The 15,658-nt window shown below is 38.2% G+C and overlaps 1 protein-coding gene across 10 annotated transcripts in view; it reads right to left on the reverse strand.

Annotated features, from left to right (window-relative positions):
- The window catches only part of LOC105468098 (C2 calcium dependent domain containing 6), a 176,309-nt gene that overhangs the window by 112,923 nt on the left and 47,728 nt on the right, over positions 1–15,658 (reverse strand). For all 10 annotated transcript variants that reach the window (XM_071073183.1, XM_071073184.1, XM_071073185.1 and 7 more), the window contains exons 9-10: positions 9,743–9,889; positions 1,621–1,726 (exon numbers count right to left, since the gene is read on the reverse strand). In XM_071073183.1, coding sequence (XP_070929284.1) covers positions 1,621–1,726; positions 9,743–9,889 — 253 coding nt within the window. The remainder of the gene's footprint in view (positions 1–1,620; positions 1,727–9,742; positions 9,890–15,658) is intronic.

Consider the following 15,658-nt stretch of genomic DNA (forward strand, 5'->3'; position numbering starts at 1 on the left):
ATACTATAAGATAAATTACATAATATTGTAACTTCAGGGGGTATGAGAAGATACCCCCAGGAAACAGATTACTTTTTTTATTAGAATACATTTTGGCCTGTAACTTAAAAGTGATGTGTCTCTTTACAAAATTCCAAGGAGAATTATAAGGTAAAGTGATCAGTGGGCACTTAAAAAATATTTAAAATGATCTTATTACAAATGATCTTTTAATAAGAACCCTAAGTTCTTAGTCCCTTTAATAAAAAGTCCTCCAAAGTGTCTCCAAAATATGAATAGTGTATTGGTAAATACTAATCAGTTTATCCAAAAGCAGCACAACTCTGCCCATTTATCACAGAGGCATTAAAAAACATGAAAATATCAATATGTTATAACTACCATTTTAGACTGTGATCATAGTCAATGTTTTATCCATCCATTGAGAGAGCTATGAATCCTTTATTTCCAAGTCAACACGTATAGGTTAGAGTGTATTTCTAAATATTAAACCTTACTCACATTTCTGATAAGGGTTTAATGTCCAGAAAATACAAAGAACTCTTACAACTTAACAATAAAAAGAAAAATAACTCAATTTTAAAACTGGCAAAGGATTTGAATAAATTTTATCTGAGGAAGATATACAAATGTCCAGTAAACACACGAAAAGATGTTCACATCATTAGTCATTAGAGAAATGCAAATCAAACCCACAATGAGATACCACTTCAAACCCACTAGGATGGATATAATAATAATTTTTAAAAGTTAAAAAGGGTAGATGAAGATTTTGATCCTTCATACATTGCTGGTTGGAATGTACGATGATGCAGCTGCAGTGGAAAACAGTTTGGAAGCTCCTCGTAAATCTAAACAGGGCATAATTATACAATCCTGCTTCCACTCCTTTATATATACCCAAGAGAATTGAAAACATTTGTTCACACATAAACTTGCACATAAATGTTCATAGCAGCATTATTCATAATAGCTTTTAAATAGAAACAACCTAAATGCCTATCAGCTGATGAATGCATAAACAAAATGTGGTATATCCAAATAATGGAATGTTATCTGGAGAGAGGAAAAAATGAAGTACTGGTACATGCTACACCAGGGGTGAAACTTAAAAATATGGCAGGCAAAAGAGGCAAATCACAAAGGACAACATATTGTATGATTCTATTTATATGAAATATCTAGAATAGGCTAAAGCTATAGAGTTAGAAAGTTGACTAATTGCTGCCTAGGGCTAGTGGAGGGGGTGGAAAAATTGGGAGGTGTTGGCTAAAGGGTATGGGGTTGCTTTTGCAGGTGATAAAAATGTTCTAAAATTCACTGTGGTGATGGATACACAACTCAGTGAATATACTAAAGGTCACTGAGTTCTATAAATGGGTCATTTGTATGGTATATGAATTATATCCTTATAAATTATCAATAACTATTAAACCTTACAAATTATCAATAAATATTCATTGAATGGCACATTATCAAAACAGGTAAGTACCTGAACCATGGAAAGTATTTTATTATATCAAGGACAAAAAAATTGATCATCATTTTTAATTATCATAATCCCATTCTTAATAAAAAGCATTAAAAGCTATATATAGGAGAATGTATTATGTCAATTACCTTAGAATCCTTATGTTCCAATTTTGGCATTAGAATGCTTTCTAAATAGTTAGCTTTGTCTATCCATGTATTCAGATTTCTATATTCTTTTTTCATCTTTTCCAGCCTAAAGAAATCAATTATGAATGAAAAAAGCAAGTGACAGAAGAATATATATGGTATGATTCACAGAAGAATACATGCAACGTGATCCATTTATAAAATGTTCTAAAAGAGACAAACCAACAATATATTGTCTAGGGATACAGTCAAAGGAAAGGGAATGATTACAACAAAAATCAAGGTACTAGTTACCTGGAGACAGTTAAGGAGAGGGATGTAATCTCAGAAGGGTACACAAAACATATTTCTGATATTACTGGTGGTGTATTTATTAACCTGAATCATAAATATGTACACAATGGGCTTATTATCATTATTTAGGCTATATATACATGTTACAGAAATTATTCAATATATATTACTCTTAGTATTTAAACCACAAGTCTTAGTCAGTTTGAGCTGCTATAACAGAATACAATAGACTGGGTGACTTAAACAGACTTTTTTAAAATATACTTTAAGTTCTAGGGTACTTGTGCACAATGTGCAGGTTTGATACACAGGTATACATGTGTGACGTTGGTTTGCTGCACCCATCAACCCATCATTTACATTAGGTATTTCTCCTAATGCTATCCCTCCCCCAAACAATAGACATTTATTTCTCACAGTTCTAGAGGTCAGGAAGTCCAAGATCAAGGTGCTGGCAGATCCAGTGTCTGGTGAAAGTAGTCTTCCTTGTTTGCAGATGGCCTTCTTATATCCTCACATGGTGGAAAGAGATGGATCTTGTGTCTCTTTCTCTTTTTATAAGGGCATTAATCCCATCATTATAACAGTCCTACCCTCATGACCGAATCTAACCCTAATTATCTTCCAAAGGCAATGCCTCCAAATAACATCACACTGGGGATTAGGATTTTAACATATGAATTTGAGGGGACATACATTCAGTCCATAACACTATATATATTTTATATATATATAATTATTCAATACATATACAATATCTTCCACAATAAAGCAAGTGAAAAAAAGGATATATCTTCTAATCTAAGAAACTTCAAAAAGCTTGAATAATTTAAAGATATAATTAACAAGGATTAAATGGAAGACAGAGAATGTTTCCCAATTCATTTCATGAGGACATAATGGCCTTGACAATAAAACCTGACAATGACATTATGAAAAAGAAAAATTACAGTCTAATCTCATTCATGAATATAGATGTGAACATTATAAATAAAATATAGTTTTAGTACAAAAATCTGGTAGTGTGCAGAGACAATTTGAGAATAGCAGTTGAAACTGGGAGGGTTTTTCTCATTTCGGGATTCATGGTAAGATCTAAAGGGCCCGGAGCAGCCTAACCACTATGAACGCTCAAAACTGACCAGCCAAGTATCTCTTCCGGGACAGGACCCCAGGAAATCTTAAAAAGCATTCCATTATACTACACACACACACACACACACACACACACACACACCCCAAATGAAAACATCAGAGGTGTGAATCTGTGAAGCTAGAAGAGTTTTCTAAGCCAATTCTCCTGCAAAAAATTCAGACAAATTAATTTCACATAAAATAGACCAACACACTTTAACAAAGATTAAAACCTGCAATGGATTGCAATGGATTGCAGCCTATCAAATGTTTAAATCTATGAGTTCCAAATAATATTTTAAATATTTTTTTCAGAAACTAAAGTGTAAGACCTTACACTTCTGGTCCACTATAGGTCACTACCCTAATGTATATACAACATGAAACACCATTTCATCAATAGGCTCATTTATTTAATTAATAACAGTAATATTAATAATTTTCATAATCTGAGAAGGCTTCACTTCAAAATGGGAAGTCTCAGTAGTGGAACTTTCATCTAAAATTCTCGAATGATTTCATGGCCACCCATAACCATATTATACAATCAAAAACCCCACGTACATAGAAGCTAAAAATAAGAAAGCAAGGAGTCAAACCCCTTATAACTAGTTTCAGGCTAGCTTCATAACCATTATGACTTTTTCAACAAGCAAGATACTAGTAAAAATGTTACATAACTTTGTCAAAGTCAATTTACAAGTTAAAATTCTTTATATCATTGTGGTATACCTATTCCAGTCAGGCTTTCAAGATGCAGCATCATCTATTATAGAAGAACTACACTTACACAATCACACTGTAATAACCATTTTCTTAATTAGCTCTTTAGTCCTTTATGTTATTTCACTAACACTAACAACTAAACTAACCCACACAAAATAGATGCTTAAGAAGTAGAAACAGTATTAATTATCTTACTCACTATTATTTTAATCCTAATTACTTTACTGTCTTTATGAATCCTATACATGATAAGTAAAATGAGTATCTCTTCTCTAACTTGAAAAACCATAGACTACCAATGATATTTAGGTATAAATATACAGACTACGAAGACCTGAAGTTTGATTCTTATATAATCCCTACAACAGACCTTAAACCAGGAGATCTATGACCACTAGAAGTTGATAATTCGAGTAGCCCTACTTATGGACATATCAATTTTCATATTCATCTCATTCAAAGAGGTATTACATCCATAAGCTGTTCCATCATTAGGCCTAAAAACAGATTAAATTCCAGGGCCAGAGAAACCATGCTGCAGGCTGCCCTGACAGGCATATCCCCAGGCTGGGCAAGCAGCCAAGAGCCCATGTTCAGGACCTGAGAAACAGCTCCTCAGGCTACCTCCAGTGGCCACGCCCCTGAGCAGCTTTGCACCTGAATACCAGACCTGTGAAACGGCCCTGTGGGCAGCTCCCAGCAAAAACATCACCAGGCCAGCAAAGCAGCTGTGCACCCACATCTCAGGCCCAAGAAATATCCCTAAAGGCTGCCCCTAGCAGACAGGATTCCAGGCCAGCTGAAGAGCTGTGTGCCCACATCTGAGGCCTAAGAAACAGCCCCACGCGTTGCTCTGGGCAGGAATATTCCTAGGCCAGACAAGCCACTACATGCCACCCATTTAAGAAACAGCCCAGTGAGACCATCCCTGACAAAGTCACACCACCATCTCTATAGACTCTCTCAGCCTAGGCTACTGAGAAACTTGCAAATACCACTACTATAGATTATAGCTGAAAAACTATATGAAGACTAAACTACTGGATCCACCTAGAACTGGGCCAATGTGCCCCACCAATCTGATATCCCAAGATGTCATACAATATTCATACAAATATTTCCCTGGGAAATCTACTACATACGATTGAAAGAGGTGACTTTTCCATCAGATACACAGAAATCAATGTAGGGACACACGAGTTAGGAAAAAGCAAGGAAACGTCACCTTCAATAAAAACAATAATTCTCCACCAACAGACCCCGATCATAAGGAAATACATGAAATGTCAGAAAAAAATTCAAAATAATGATCTTAAGGAAACTCAGATATAAGAGAATACAGATAGACAATTAAATCAGGAAAACAATTCATGATTTAAATGAGAATTTCAACAAATATACAGATATAAAAAGAACCAAATGGATATCCTAGAGCTGAAGAATTCGATGACTGGAATAAAATGTAAAATTGTGGACCATGTACAGTGGCTCACACCTGTAATCCCAGCATTTCGGGAGGCCAAAGTGAGTAGATCACTTGAGATCAGGAGTTCAAGACCAGCTGGCCAATAAGGTGAAACCCTGTCTCTACTAAAAATACAAAAATTAGGCTTGGTGGCTCACGTCTGTAATTCCAGCTACTCAGAGGCTGAGGCATGAGAACTGCTTGAACCCAGGAGGTGGAGATTGTAGTGAGCCGAGATAGTGCCACTACGCTCGAGTCTGGGCAACAGAGCAAGAAAAAGAAAAGGAAAAAAATAATGAAATGTACAATTGAGACCAGACCACAGAGAAGAAATAATTTCTTAACTTAAAGGCAGGACTATTGAAATAATACAGGCAGATGAAAAAGAAGAGAGTGAAGAAAGGCTACAGGACTTACAGGACACGGTTAAAGAAACAAATTATCACATTATGGGAGTTCCAGAAGAGAAGCTCCTATAATCACGAGAAACTGAATTCTTCAAACAACCTGAACAAACTTGGAAGAGAACCCCTCTAAATAAGAATGCGCTGGCCAACACCTGTATTTCAGCCTTGTGAAATATCTCTCTCTCTTTTTTTTTTTTTGAGATGGAGTTTTGCTCTGTCACCCAGGCTGGAGTGCAGTGACGTGATCTCAGCTCACTGCAACCTCCGCCTCCCAGGTTCCAACGATTCTCCTGCCTCAGGCTCCTGAGTAGCTGGGATTACAGGTGCCCGCCACCACGCCTGGCTAATTTTTGAATTTTTAGTAGAGACAGGTTTTCACCATGTTGGCCAGGTTGGTCTCAAACACCTGACGTCATGATCGGCCTGCCTTGGCCTCCCAAAGTGCTGGAATTAGAGGCATGACACACCACGCCCGGCCAGCCTCGTGAATTCAGTTACACTCTGCCCAGACTTCTGACTTACTGTGAGAAAATAAATAGATACTATTTTAAACAACTAAGTTTGTGACAATTTGTTATGCAGCAATAAAGAGAGAATACACCTAATGATCATTAGTAAACAAATGAAAATTGCAGTATATTCACCAAATGGAATGCCATGAAACAGCATAGATGAGTCTTAGAAACATAACAGTGGGTGATGTAAGCAAAATCAAATAATGTATTATTTAAGCATCCTACATATATGATTTTTTAAAAAAACTTAATTTTCAAAAGGCAAACAATAAAAACTCATTGAAGTAGTTAACTTCTGGGAAATAGGCAGGAGGATGAAATAGGAGAGAAGCCCATAAGTAGATACAAATTATCCATAATGTTTTAGATTTTAGGTTAGGTTGAGTACTGGTTGGTATCATTATATTATTTTATACATAATTTACATTAGTATTATGGATTATTATTTTGGATCAAATATTATATTTAAAAGATAATATAGGCTGGGCACGGTGACTCACGCCTGTAATCCCAGCACTTTGGGAGGTCGAGGCGGGTGGATCATTTGAGGTCAGAAGTTCGAGACCAGCCTGACCAACATGATGAAACCTCATCTCTACTAAAAGTACAAAAAAATTAGCCGGGCTTGGTGGCACACACCTGTAGTCCCAGCTACTCAGGAGGCTGAGGCAGAAGAATTTCTTGAACTCAGGAGGCAAAGGTTGCAGTGAGCCAAGATCACGCCACTGCACTCCAGCCTGGGTGACAGAGTGAGACTCCATCTCAAAAAAAGGAAGGAAGGAAGGAAGGAAGGAAGGAAGGAAGGAAGGAAGGAGGAAAATAATATAAAACACCTACATTGGCTTCCTATTTTTCTTAGAATAAAATTCAAATTATGGTCTATAAGGCTCTGAATAATCTGGTCTCCACCTGTCTTGTCTTAAGCCGCGTTCCCCCTTGCTTTTTGCTTCATTTCAATGGCTGCCATCTTTTTCTAGGCATAATCTCTTCTTATCTTAGAGCTTTCATACATATCCATACAGTAATTCTCTACCCCTGGATCTTTGGTATGCTGACTCCTTTCCTTTAATGTTACCTCAAATATCTTCTCTAATTTTTTTTTTTTTTTTTTTTTTTGAGATGGAGTCTCGCACTGTCTCCCAGGCTGGAATGCAGTGGCACGATTTCTGCTCACTGAAACCTCTGCCTCCTGGGTTCAAGTGATTCTCCTTCCTCAGCCTTCCAAGTAGCTGGGACTACAGGTGTGTGCCACCACGCCCGACTAATGTTTTGTATTTTTAGTAGAGATGGGGTTTCACCATGTTAGCTAGGATGGGTCTCGATCTCCTGACCTTGTGATCCACCCGTCTTGACCTCCCAAAGTACTGGGATTACAGGCGTGAGCCACCGCGCCCAACCCCTTCTCTAACAATTCTTATAAAAATCAGTCACCTCCTTTATTTTCTACCATCTTTTCGATACCTTCGTAGTTTATTTCTTAATTTATAATTTATTTGTTTTGCTTTGTTACGTCTCTACTCATTATACTCTAAGTTCTTTCAGAAAAGATACTATGATCTTTAAAGTGATCACTGTGATTCTGAACTAGGTTATTTCAGACCAATCATCTCACCACACAACTATAAATTCTGGACAAAACATTGTCTAAATTGTGTTGGAAAGAATCACTGAGTTATAAAGACAGCAAGGATTTGCATACCAAAGATTCCAGACAGAAAGGAAGTCCAGAGACATGGAGCCCATCATTTGGTGCCATTTTTCCTTCAAGGCATTTATGCCTTGAGATGGCCAAGAAGTTAAAAAGCTGAGCAGGGCTTTGAGATAGAGACATAAGGATGTCAGAACAAAAACCAGAGTCCCGGGCTTGTTGGGATGAGAAGTCCTGATAAACACCCAGTTGGGACCCCAAAAGGCTTTAAGAAAATGACTGTCTCTTTAAATGTTATGACCTAGTTGCCTCATGTGCCTCACACTAGTCCCAGTCCTGACACTAGGAGTAAGAATAAACCACAAAGAGACTAACCCCCCTCACAGGAACTAAAGCCCAGCTTCAAATCATTTCAATTTCAGTCTTAATTGAATTAAAGTGATCTGGGATTGTTAGTGCTCCTAGCCCAACCGGTTGCCAGATACAAATGTATACCTTCTTTGTAGGAATATGTAATTAAAATTAAGATCCTCAAAACAGTTCTATAAATTTTCAAATACAATGTCTGGCACTCAATCAAAACAACTAGGCATGTGAGAATGTAAGAACTGACTGAAAACTAAGAGAAAACCCCAATAATTTAAATAGACTCCCAGAAGATCCAGATAATGAAATGGTCAGACTCAGATTTTAAAATAGCAATGATTGCTATAAACTGAAAAGTGTACATACCCCAAAATTCATATGTTGAAATCCTAATCCCTTATGTGATACTAATTGGAGGTAGGGCCTTTGGGAGGTAATTGGGTCATGGGGGAAGAGCCCTCATGAATGGGATTTGTACTATTACGGTGAGAGACAAGAGAGAGATGATCTCCCTCCACAGTGTGAGGATATGGTAAACAGAAGGCCATTTGCAAACCAACAAGAGGGCCCTCAGCAGGGATCAAATCAGCTGGCACCTTGATCTTGGACGTCCCAGCCTCCAGAACTGAAATAAATAAAAGTCTGTTGTTTAAACCATTCAATCTGTGGTATTTGTTATAGCAGCCTGAGCTGACCAAGACAATAATAAATATGTACAAAGAATTAAAAGACAAGGCTGTGGATTTTGGCAGATAAATAGAAACTATAAAAATGAAGGGAAATTCCATAGTTGAGAAATAAAATAACTGAAATTAAGAATTCAATTGACTTAATGGCAGAATAGAAACAAGAGCTTGTGAACTAGAATATAACTCAGAAGAAAATACCTAGACTGAAGCATAGCAAAAAAAGGACAAGAAATACAGAAAAAAAAAAAAAAAAAAAAAGCACGAGACCTACGAAATATGTTGGTAAATGAGAAGACAGCAAGAATTATGCTTTATCCCTCATAAATGAGTTTTCACCTCAGCTAGGCACAATGTAATCCCAGCACTTTGGGAGGCTGAGACTGGAGGATCACTTGAGGCCAGGAATTCCAGACCAGACTGGTCAACATAGCAAGACCTCATCTCAAAAAAAAAAAAAAAATAGCCAGGCGTGGTGGTAGTGTGATATGTCTGTAGTCCCTGCTTCTCGGGAGGCTGAGGCAGGAAGATTGCTTGAGCCCAGGAGTTCGGGGCTGCAGTGAGCATAATCATGCCACTACACTCCAACACTCCAATCTGGGCCAAGCTGGGTGACAGAGTGAGACTCTGCTTCAAAACATAAAAATAAAGGGAGTTTTCACCTCTTTATCTGGCATAACACTTTTTCAAACAAGATACCTAAATTGACAAGTAAAAATCAGAAATAATCTCTGAATCAATGAAACAATAGCACCATAATGAAAGTTTCTGAGCCTACAGCAAGCCTATGTCTCAAAGGGAGAAATTAATGTATTATACAAATAACACCTAAGATGAAAATTTTGAGCTCTTTTGAATTTTTTTTTTTTTTTTTTTTTTACCTTTCCCGGGGTTGTTGCTGAAGTTTTTCAAGTCGCACTACAGAAGATGTCTGGTCGGAGGATTGCACAGCTGGAGTCCCAACAGTAACATTCAGGTCTGGGGATAAGAATGCTGGATATTCTACTGTCTGTGGTGTAATAACTTTTCTGCAAAATAATAATAAAGTGAAATATTGAAATTATACAAAAGTCCACTTCCAAAATCAGTGGCGGCTATTACTTTTGAACCCTTCCCTCTTTTACACTTTTAGCTCACCTAGCCACCTTGGGCCATCGAAGGCCAGAGCTAGGAAAAAAGCCAAGAGCCAGAGTAAGCACTCTCCTGATTATCCTTACTACTAAACTCAGACCATAGGCAGCAGGGATGGAAAAGGACAGAAGGGCCTGAAGTTCTAATGAGAAGTACAAAGTATCTGAGCCCAGACATCTCTCCAAATCTTTAGACCCAAATTTCTATCTCTTTTTTTTAAATTTCTTTTTTTAAATTATACTTTAAGTTCTAGGGTACATGTGTACAATGTGCAGGTTTGTTACATATGTATACAAGTGTCATGCTGGTGTGCTGCACCCATTAACTCGTCATTTACATTAGGTATTTCTCCTAATGCTATCCCTCCCCCCTCCCCCTACCCCACAACAGGCCCTGGTGTGTGATGTTCCCCATCCTGTGCCCAAGTGTTCTCATTGTTCAGTTCCCACCTATGAGTGAGAACATGCGGTGTTTGGTTTTCTGTCCTTGTAATAGTTTGCTCAGAATGATGGTTTCCAGCTTCATCCATGTCCCTACAAAGGACAGGAACTCATCCTTTTTTATGGCTGCATAGTATTCCATGGTGTATATGTGCCACATTTTCTTAATCCAGTCTATCATTGATGCACATCTGGGTTGGTTCCAAGTCTTTGCTATTGTGAATAGTGCCACAATAAACATACATGTGCATGTGTCTTTATAGCAGCATGATTTATAATCCTTTGGGTATATACCCAGTAATTGGATGGCTGGGTCAAATGGTATTTCTAGTTCTAGATCCTTGAGGAATCGCCATACTGTCTTCCGCAATAGTTGAACTAGTTTAATATTTATTTTTAAAATCTATTAATTTTTTGGAATGCATTTTGTGCTAGGTGCAATGTTCATATGGCTATGTATATTACCTCATTCACTTTTCACAGCAAGCCTATCAGCTGAGAATTATTAGATCCTATTTTATATATAAAAAAGCTAGTATTAGAGAGATTAAACAACTCCTCCCAAGGTCTCACAGCTGGTAAGTGGCAAAGCTAACATTTGAACACATAAAGTTTAGATTCTTAAACTGTATTCTATACTATGCATAGTAGTAAGCACCTTAAACTCAGCATGTCCAAAATAGAACTCACCATTTTCCCCCTCTCCAGATACGCTCTTTCCTAAGTGTTCCCTGGTTCAGGAAATAACAGCACCAAATGTATAGCCAATGGTCCCTAAATGTGAACATCTTTTTTCCTCCTTTCCCCTTCTGTCATCTTCCATCTCCAATCAGTCACTTCCTAATTACAGGAGATATAGCTAAACATTCTAAATACTTTACAAATTAGTTTGTTCCTCCATTCCATTATATTAGTCAGGATTGTCCATAAAAATAGAACCAATAGGATGTATATATACATAAATATATTTATGATAAGCAATTGGCTCATGTGATTATGGAGGCTGGTAAGTCCCAAGATCTACAAAGTTAATCAGCAAGCTGGAGACCCAGGAGAGCCAAAGGTATAATTTTAGACTGAATTCAAAGGCCTGAGAATCAGGAGAGCCAATAGTGTAGTTCCAGTCCAAAGGCTGGTAGGCTGGAGATCCGATCCAGAAGAGCTGATGTTTCACTTTGAGTCCAAGGGCAGGGAAAAGTTAATGTTCCAGTTCAAAGATAGTCAGGCAGGAGGAATTCTCTCTTACCCCAGGGTGAGTCAATCTTTTTGTTTCATTCAACTTATTGGATGAGGCCCACCCACACTAGGGAGAGCAACCTGCTTTCCTCAGTGTGCCAGTTTAAAAGTGAATCTCATCAAAAACACCCTCCTCTCAGAACAATTTTTGACCAACAGCTAGGTACCTATGGCTGCCACTAACATGTCATTAGATCTGTTACATGATATGATCCAAATGGCAGAGCAGCTTGCATGGCAGCTTGGACCTGTTGCAGAGCCTTCTCTTGTTCTGGGTCCCACTCAAAACTAGCAGCTTTTTGAGTCATCCAGTAAGTGGTTCAGAATAACACACCCAAAGGAGGAACAGATTACCTCCAAAATCCAAAGAGGCCCACCTGTGGTTATTTCTCCAGGTGTTGTATCTCTTTTTTGTTGTAGGAGAAGCCAGATGCAAAAACCCATCCTTCACTGTGTACAGGATATCACCACCCATACCATGGACCCCTAGAAATTTCACTGAGGCAGAAGGCCCTTGAATTTTTGTCATATTTATTTCCCACTCTCTGACACAAAGATGTCTTATCAATAAGTCTAGAGTAGTTGCTACTTCTTGCTCACCGGGTCCAATCAGCACGTCATCAATAAAATGGACCAGTCTGCTATTTTGTGGAAGAAAAAGGCAATCAAGATCCCTGGAAACTAAATTGTAATGTAGGGCTAGAGAGCTGATATACTCCTAAGTTAGGACAGTGAAGGTGTATTGCTCACCTTGCCAGCCAAAAGCAAACTGCTCCTGCTGGTCTTTATTAACAGGCATGGAGAAATAAGCATTTGCCAGATCTGTGGCTGCACTCCAGATACCAGGGGATATGTTAATTTTCTCAAACAATGAAACTACATCTGGTGTAGCAGTTGCAATTGAAGTTGTCACTTGGCTAAGCTCACAAGAATCCACCATCTTCTTCATCTGTCTTCTTCACAGGTCAAACATGGGAGTTAAATGGAGATGTGGTGGAAATCACCATTCCTGTGTTTTTCAGGTCCTTGATGGTGACACTAATCTCTGCAATTCCTCCATGCAGTATTGCTTTCGGTTTACTACTTTCATAGATGGAGGGAGTTCTATGGCTTCTTCTTGGCCTTTCCCAACATAATAGCCTTCAATCAATAGATCAGGAAACCAATGATTCTGCCAGTTACTGAGAATATCTATTCCAATTATGCATTCTAGAACCAGGGAAATACCACTGGATATATTCAGGGACTCACAGAGCCAACTGTGAGATGGACCTTAGCCAAAACTCTATTGATCACTTGAGCTCCATAAGTCCTTACTCTGACTGCTGGACCACAGTTACATTCAGAGTCTTCCGGAATTAGTGTTAGTTCAGAGACAGTGTCTAGTAGTCCCCAAAAGCCCTGATTGTTCCCTTCTCCCTAGTGCACAATTACCATGATAAAAGGCCACAGGTCCCTTTGGGGAAGACTGGGAGAAATACTAACGGCATACATTTTTGGAAGTATACTAGGGTCCTTTCTTGAGGTGACCCAACCTCCCTTTCATTAAAGGAGTTCTGAGTCTGTAAAGTAGATCAAGTCTGGGAATTGATTGAGAGGTCATGATTCTGTTTTTATGATGCAGATTAGACTTTTGTTCCCTCAACCTAGAACTTTTCTGCTTATACAGATCAGGTTAGAATTCAGTAGGCTTCCTATCTATTCATGTCTAGGAACACAGGATCAGATAGCCAACACCATAGGTCTGCACTACTAAGACCATTCTTATTACTTACTTGATTCTACTGTCCATTATGGTAACCATACCCACCTTGCCTTTGGCAGTTGAGTATCTTCACTTGGTTCCTGCCACCCTGGGACCCAATTACTCCCATTGCATTTAAGTTTCCCAATTCAGTGACTGCAGGTGCCACTATAAAGTCTAGCCCAGAGGGAAGAGCAATCACAGAGCTCTTTAAGGATGCCAGGGTACCCTTCACAAACTCATTTCTCATAGTCATGGTAAAACGTGTGTCTTTTGGACCCTCCCAGGATGGGTGAGTCGATCTTAAATGGCAAGTCCACTCTAACATAATTTCTCTGAACCTCTAAAACCCTTCCTCTACATTAATCGAGCATTTCTAACTAATTCACTGTGAGCCATCTTTTGGTTCCTTTTTCAGTCATTCAACTAAACAAGCTATGAGAGCCCTTTCTAACTCCCCAAGCTGCAGCATTAAATGCAAAAATCTCTGCTTAGGCCAGCTGCAGTGGCTCACGCCTGCAATCCCAACACTTTCCGAGTCTGAAGTGGGTGGATCGCTTGAGCGCAGGAGTTCGTGACCAGCCCGGGCAACACAGAAAAACCCTGTCTCTACAAAAAATACAAAAATTAGTCAAATGTGGTAACACATTTGGGAGCTACTTGGGAGGCTGAAGAGGGAGGATTGATTGAGCCTCAAGAGGTCAAGGCTGCAATGAACCGTGATCTGTTGCCTGGGCAACAGAACAAGACCCTCTCTCCAAAAAGTAAATAAATAAAAATAATCTCTGTTTAGTAAGTCCATGTCAATAAACTCAGCCTGATCCAACTTTATTTTCCTTCCACCATCATCCCCTGCCCTTAATATCCATCCCTATACATGTTCTCCAGATTTCTGTCTGTATAAATTTAAAAACTCAAATAGTTCTTTTAGAATATATATGGAATATATTCCCGAGGACCCAAAGGAGTAAAATTTGCTCACATTTGAGAAGCATAAACCTACAATGATGATGATGGTAATGAAAAATATTTATTAATTTTATAAATAGGTAACAACTAATTAGGCATTTTGCTATTTGCTACCATGTTCTAAGTACTTTACATGTAACTTATTTAATCATCATAGTAACTCAATTGGGTAGTTTTAATTTTTATCCCATTCAACAAATGAAGCATAAAGAGCCTAAGTAACTTGCCCAAGGTCGTATAGGATGTGAGCCCATGCAGTCTGGCTCTAGGGCCTGAACTCTTAATCACTGTGTCTTGCCCCTGCCAATTACTCTAGCTCATCCCTCGTTGCTCTCCTCCTTGCTCCTAATCTCTTAGCCACTCTCAACTGAAGACTGTTCTCCAACATAATAGAGCCTCTTATGGCTCCCCGCTTTTATTTATGTGCCCTATCAAGAGAATGTGTCCCCTCACTCCTCCAAAATCAGCCAGATGCACTACTACCACTTTTACAAGTCTCACTCTAAGCACTTTCTTTTGTGGAGCCTTATTTAATCATTCTTTCCTCTCCAACTTCCCTAACAAGAATTAGAAGCTCCTTGGCTGTCTCACAGTTCTTTTTTGGTTCTTGAAGGGCTTTTATTCCATTTGCATCATCATAGTAATTATTTTTTATGTTACTTTGCATCAAGGGCAAGGAGAAGGCCTCACATGTCTTTGTATCTGCCATGACTTGGGGATATAGCAGACATTCAATAAATGTTTATTTAATCAATGTATGAAGAAGAAAAATAAATAAACATAAGAAAAAATTCAGCTTTACTATTTCAACAAATCACCAATATCAAATAGATAGAGAATTTTAATGATAATATCCAGTGTTGGTGAGACTATAGGAAAATAAGCACTTCAGAACACAATTTCCCATGCAATACCTAATTCCCTCAATCCCATTTCAGCTTTTTTCCATTTCTTATTCTTGGATAACACTATAGATTAAATCTCTTTCTCAGGTGCTTATTTTTCTATAATCTATTTTTATTGTTGAAATTTCAAGATTGATTAGTATACTATATTTTAAGTTACTTTTGGTTTGCTAATGACTTTTTTTTTTACCATAGACTTTTTACAGATGATTTTATAGCAGTTGGAGTGGTGTGGAGGTAAGGGTAACATTACTATACTGCAGGGCAGAAAATTGATAACTATCAGACAGTCTGATGTTAAGTCTCTCACCTCTTTTCCCAAAAGGGGTATCTCCTTAGCCTGCTTTCCTTATTAAGCTACTCCTTCCCTCC

This window comes from Macaca nemestrina, chromosome 11 (assembly GCF_043159975.1).
Source record: "Macaca nemestrina isolate mMacNem1 chromosome 11, mMacNem.hap1, whole genome shotgun sequence".
NCBI classification, from domain to species: domain Eukaryota; kingdom Metazoa; phylum Chordata; class Mammalia; order Primates; family Cercopithecidae; genus Macaca; species Macaca nemestrina.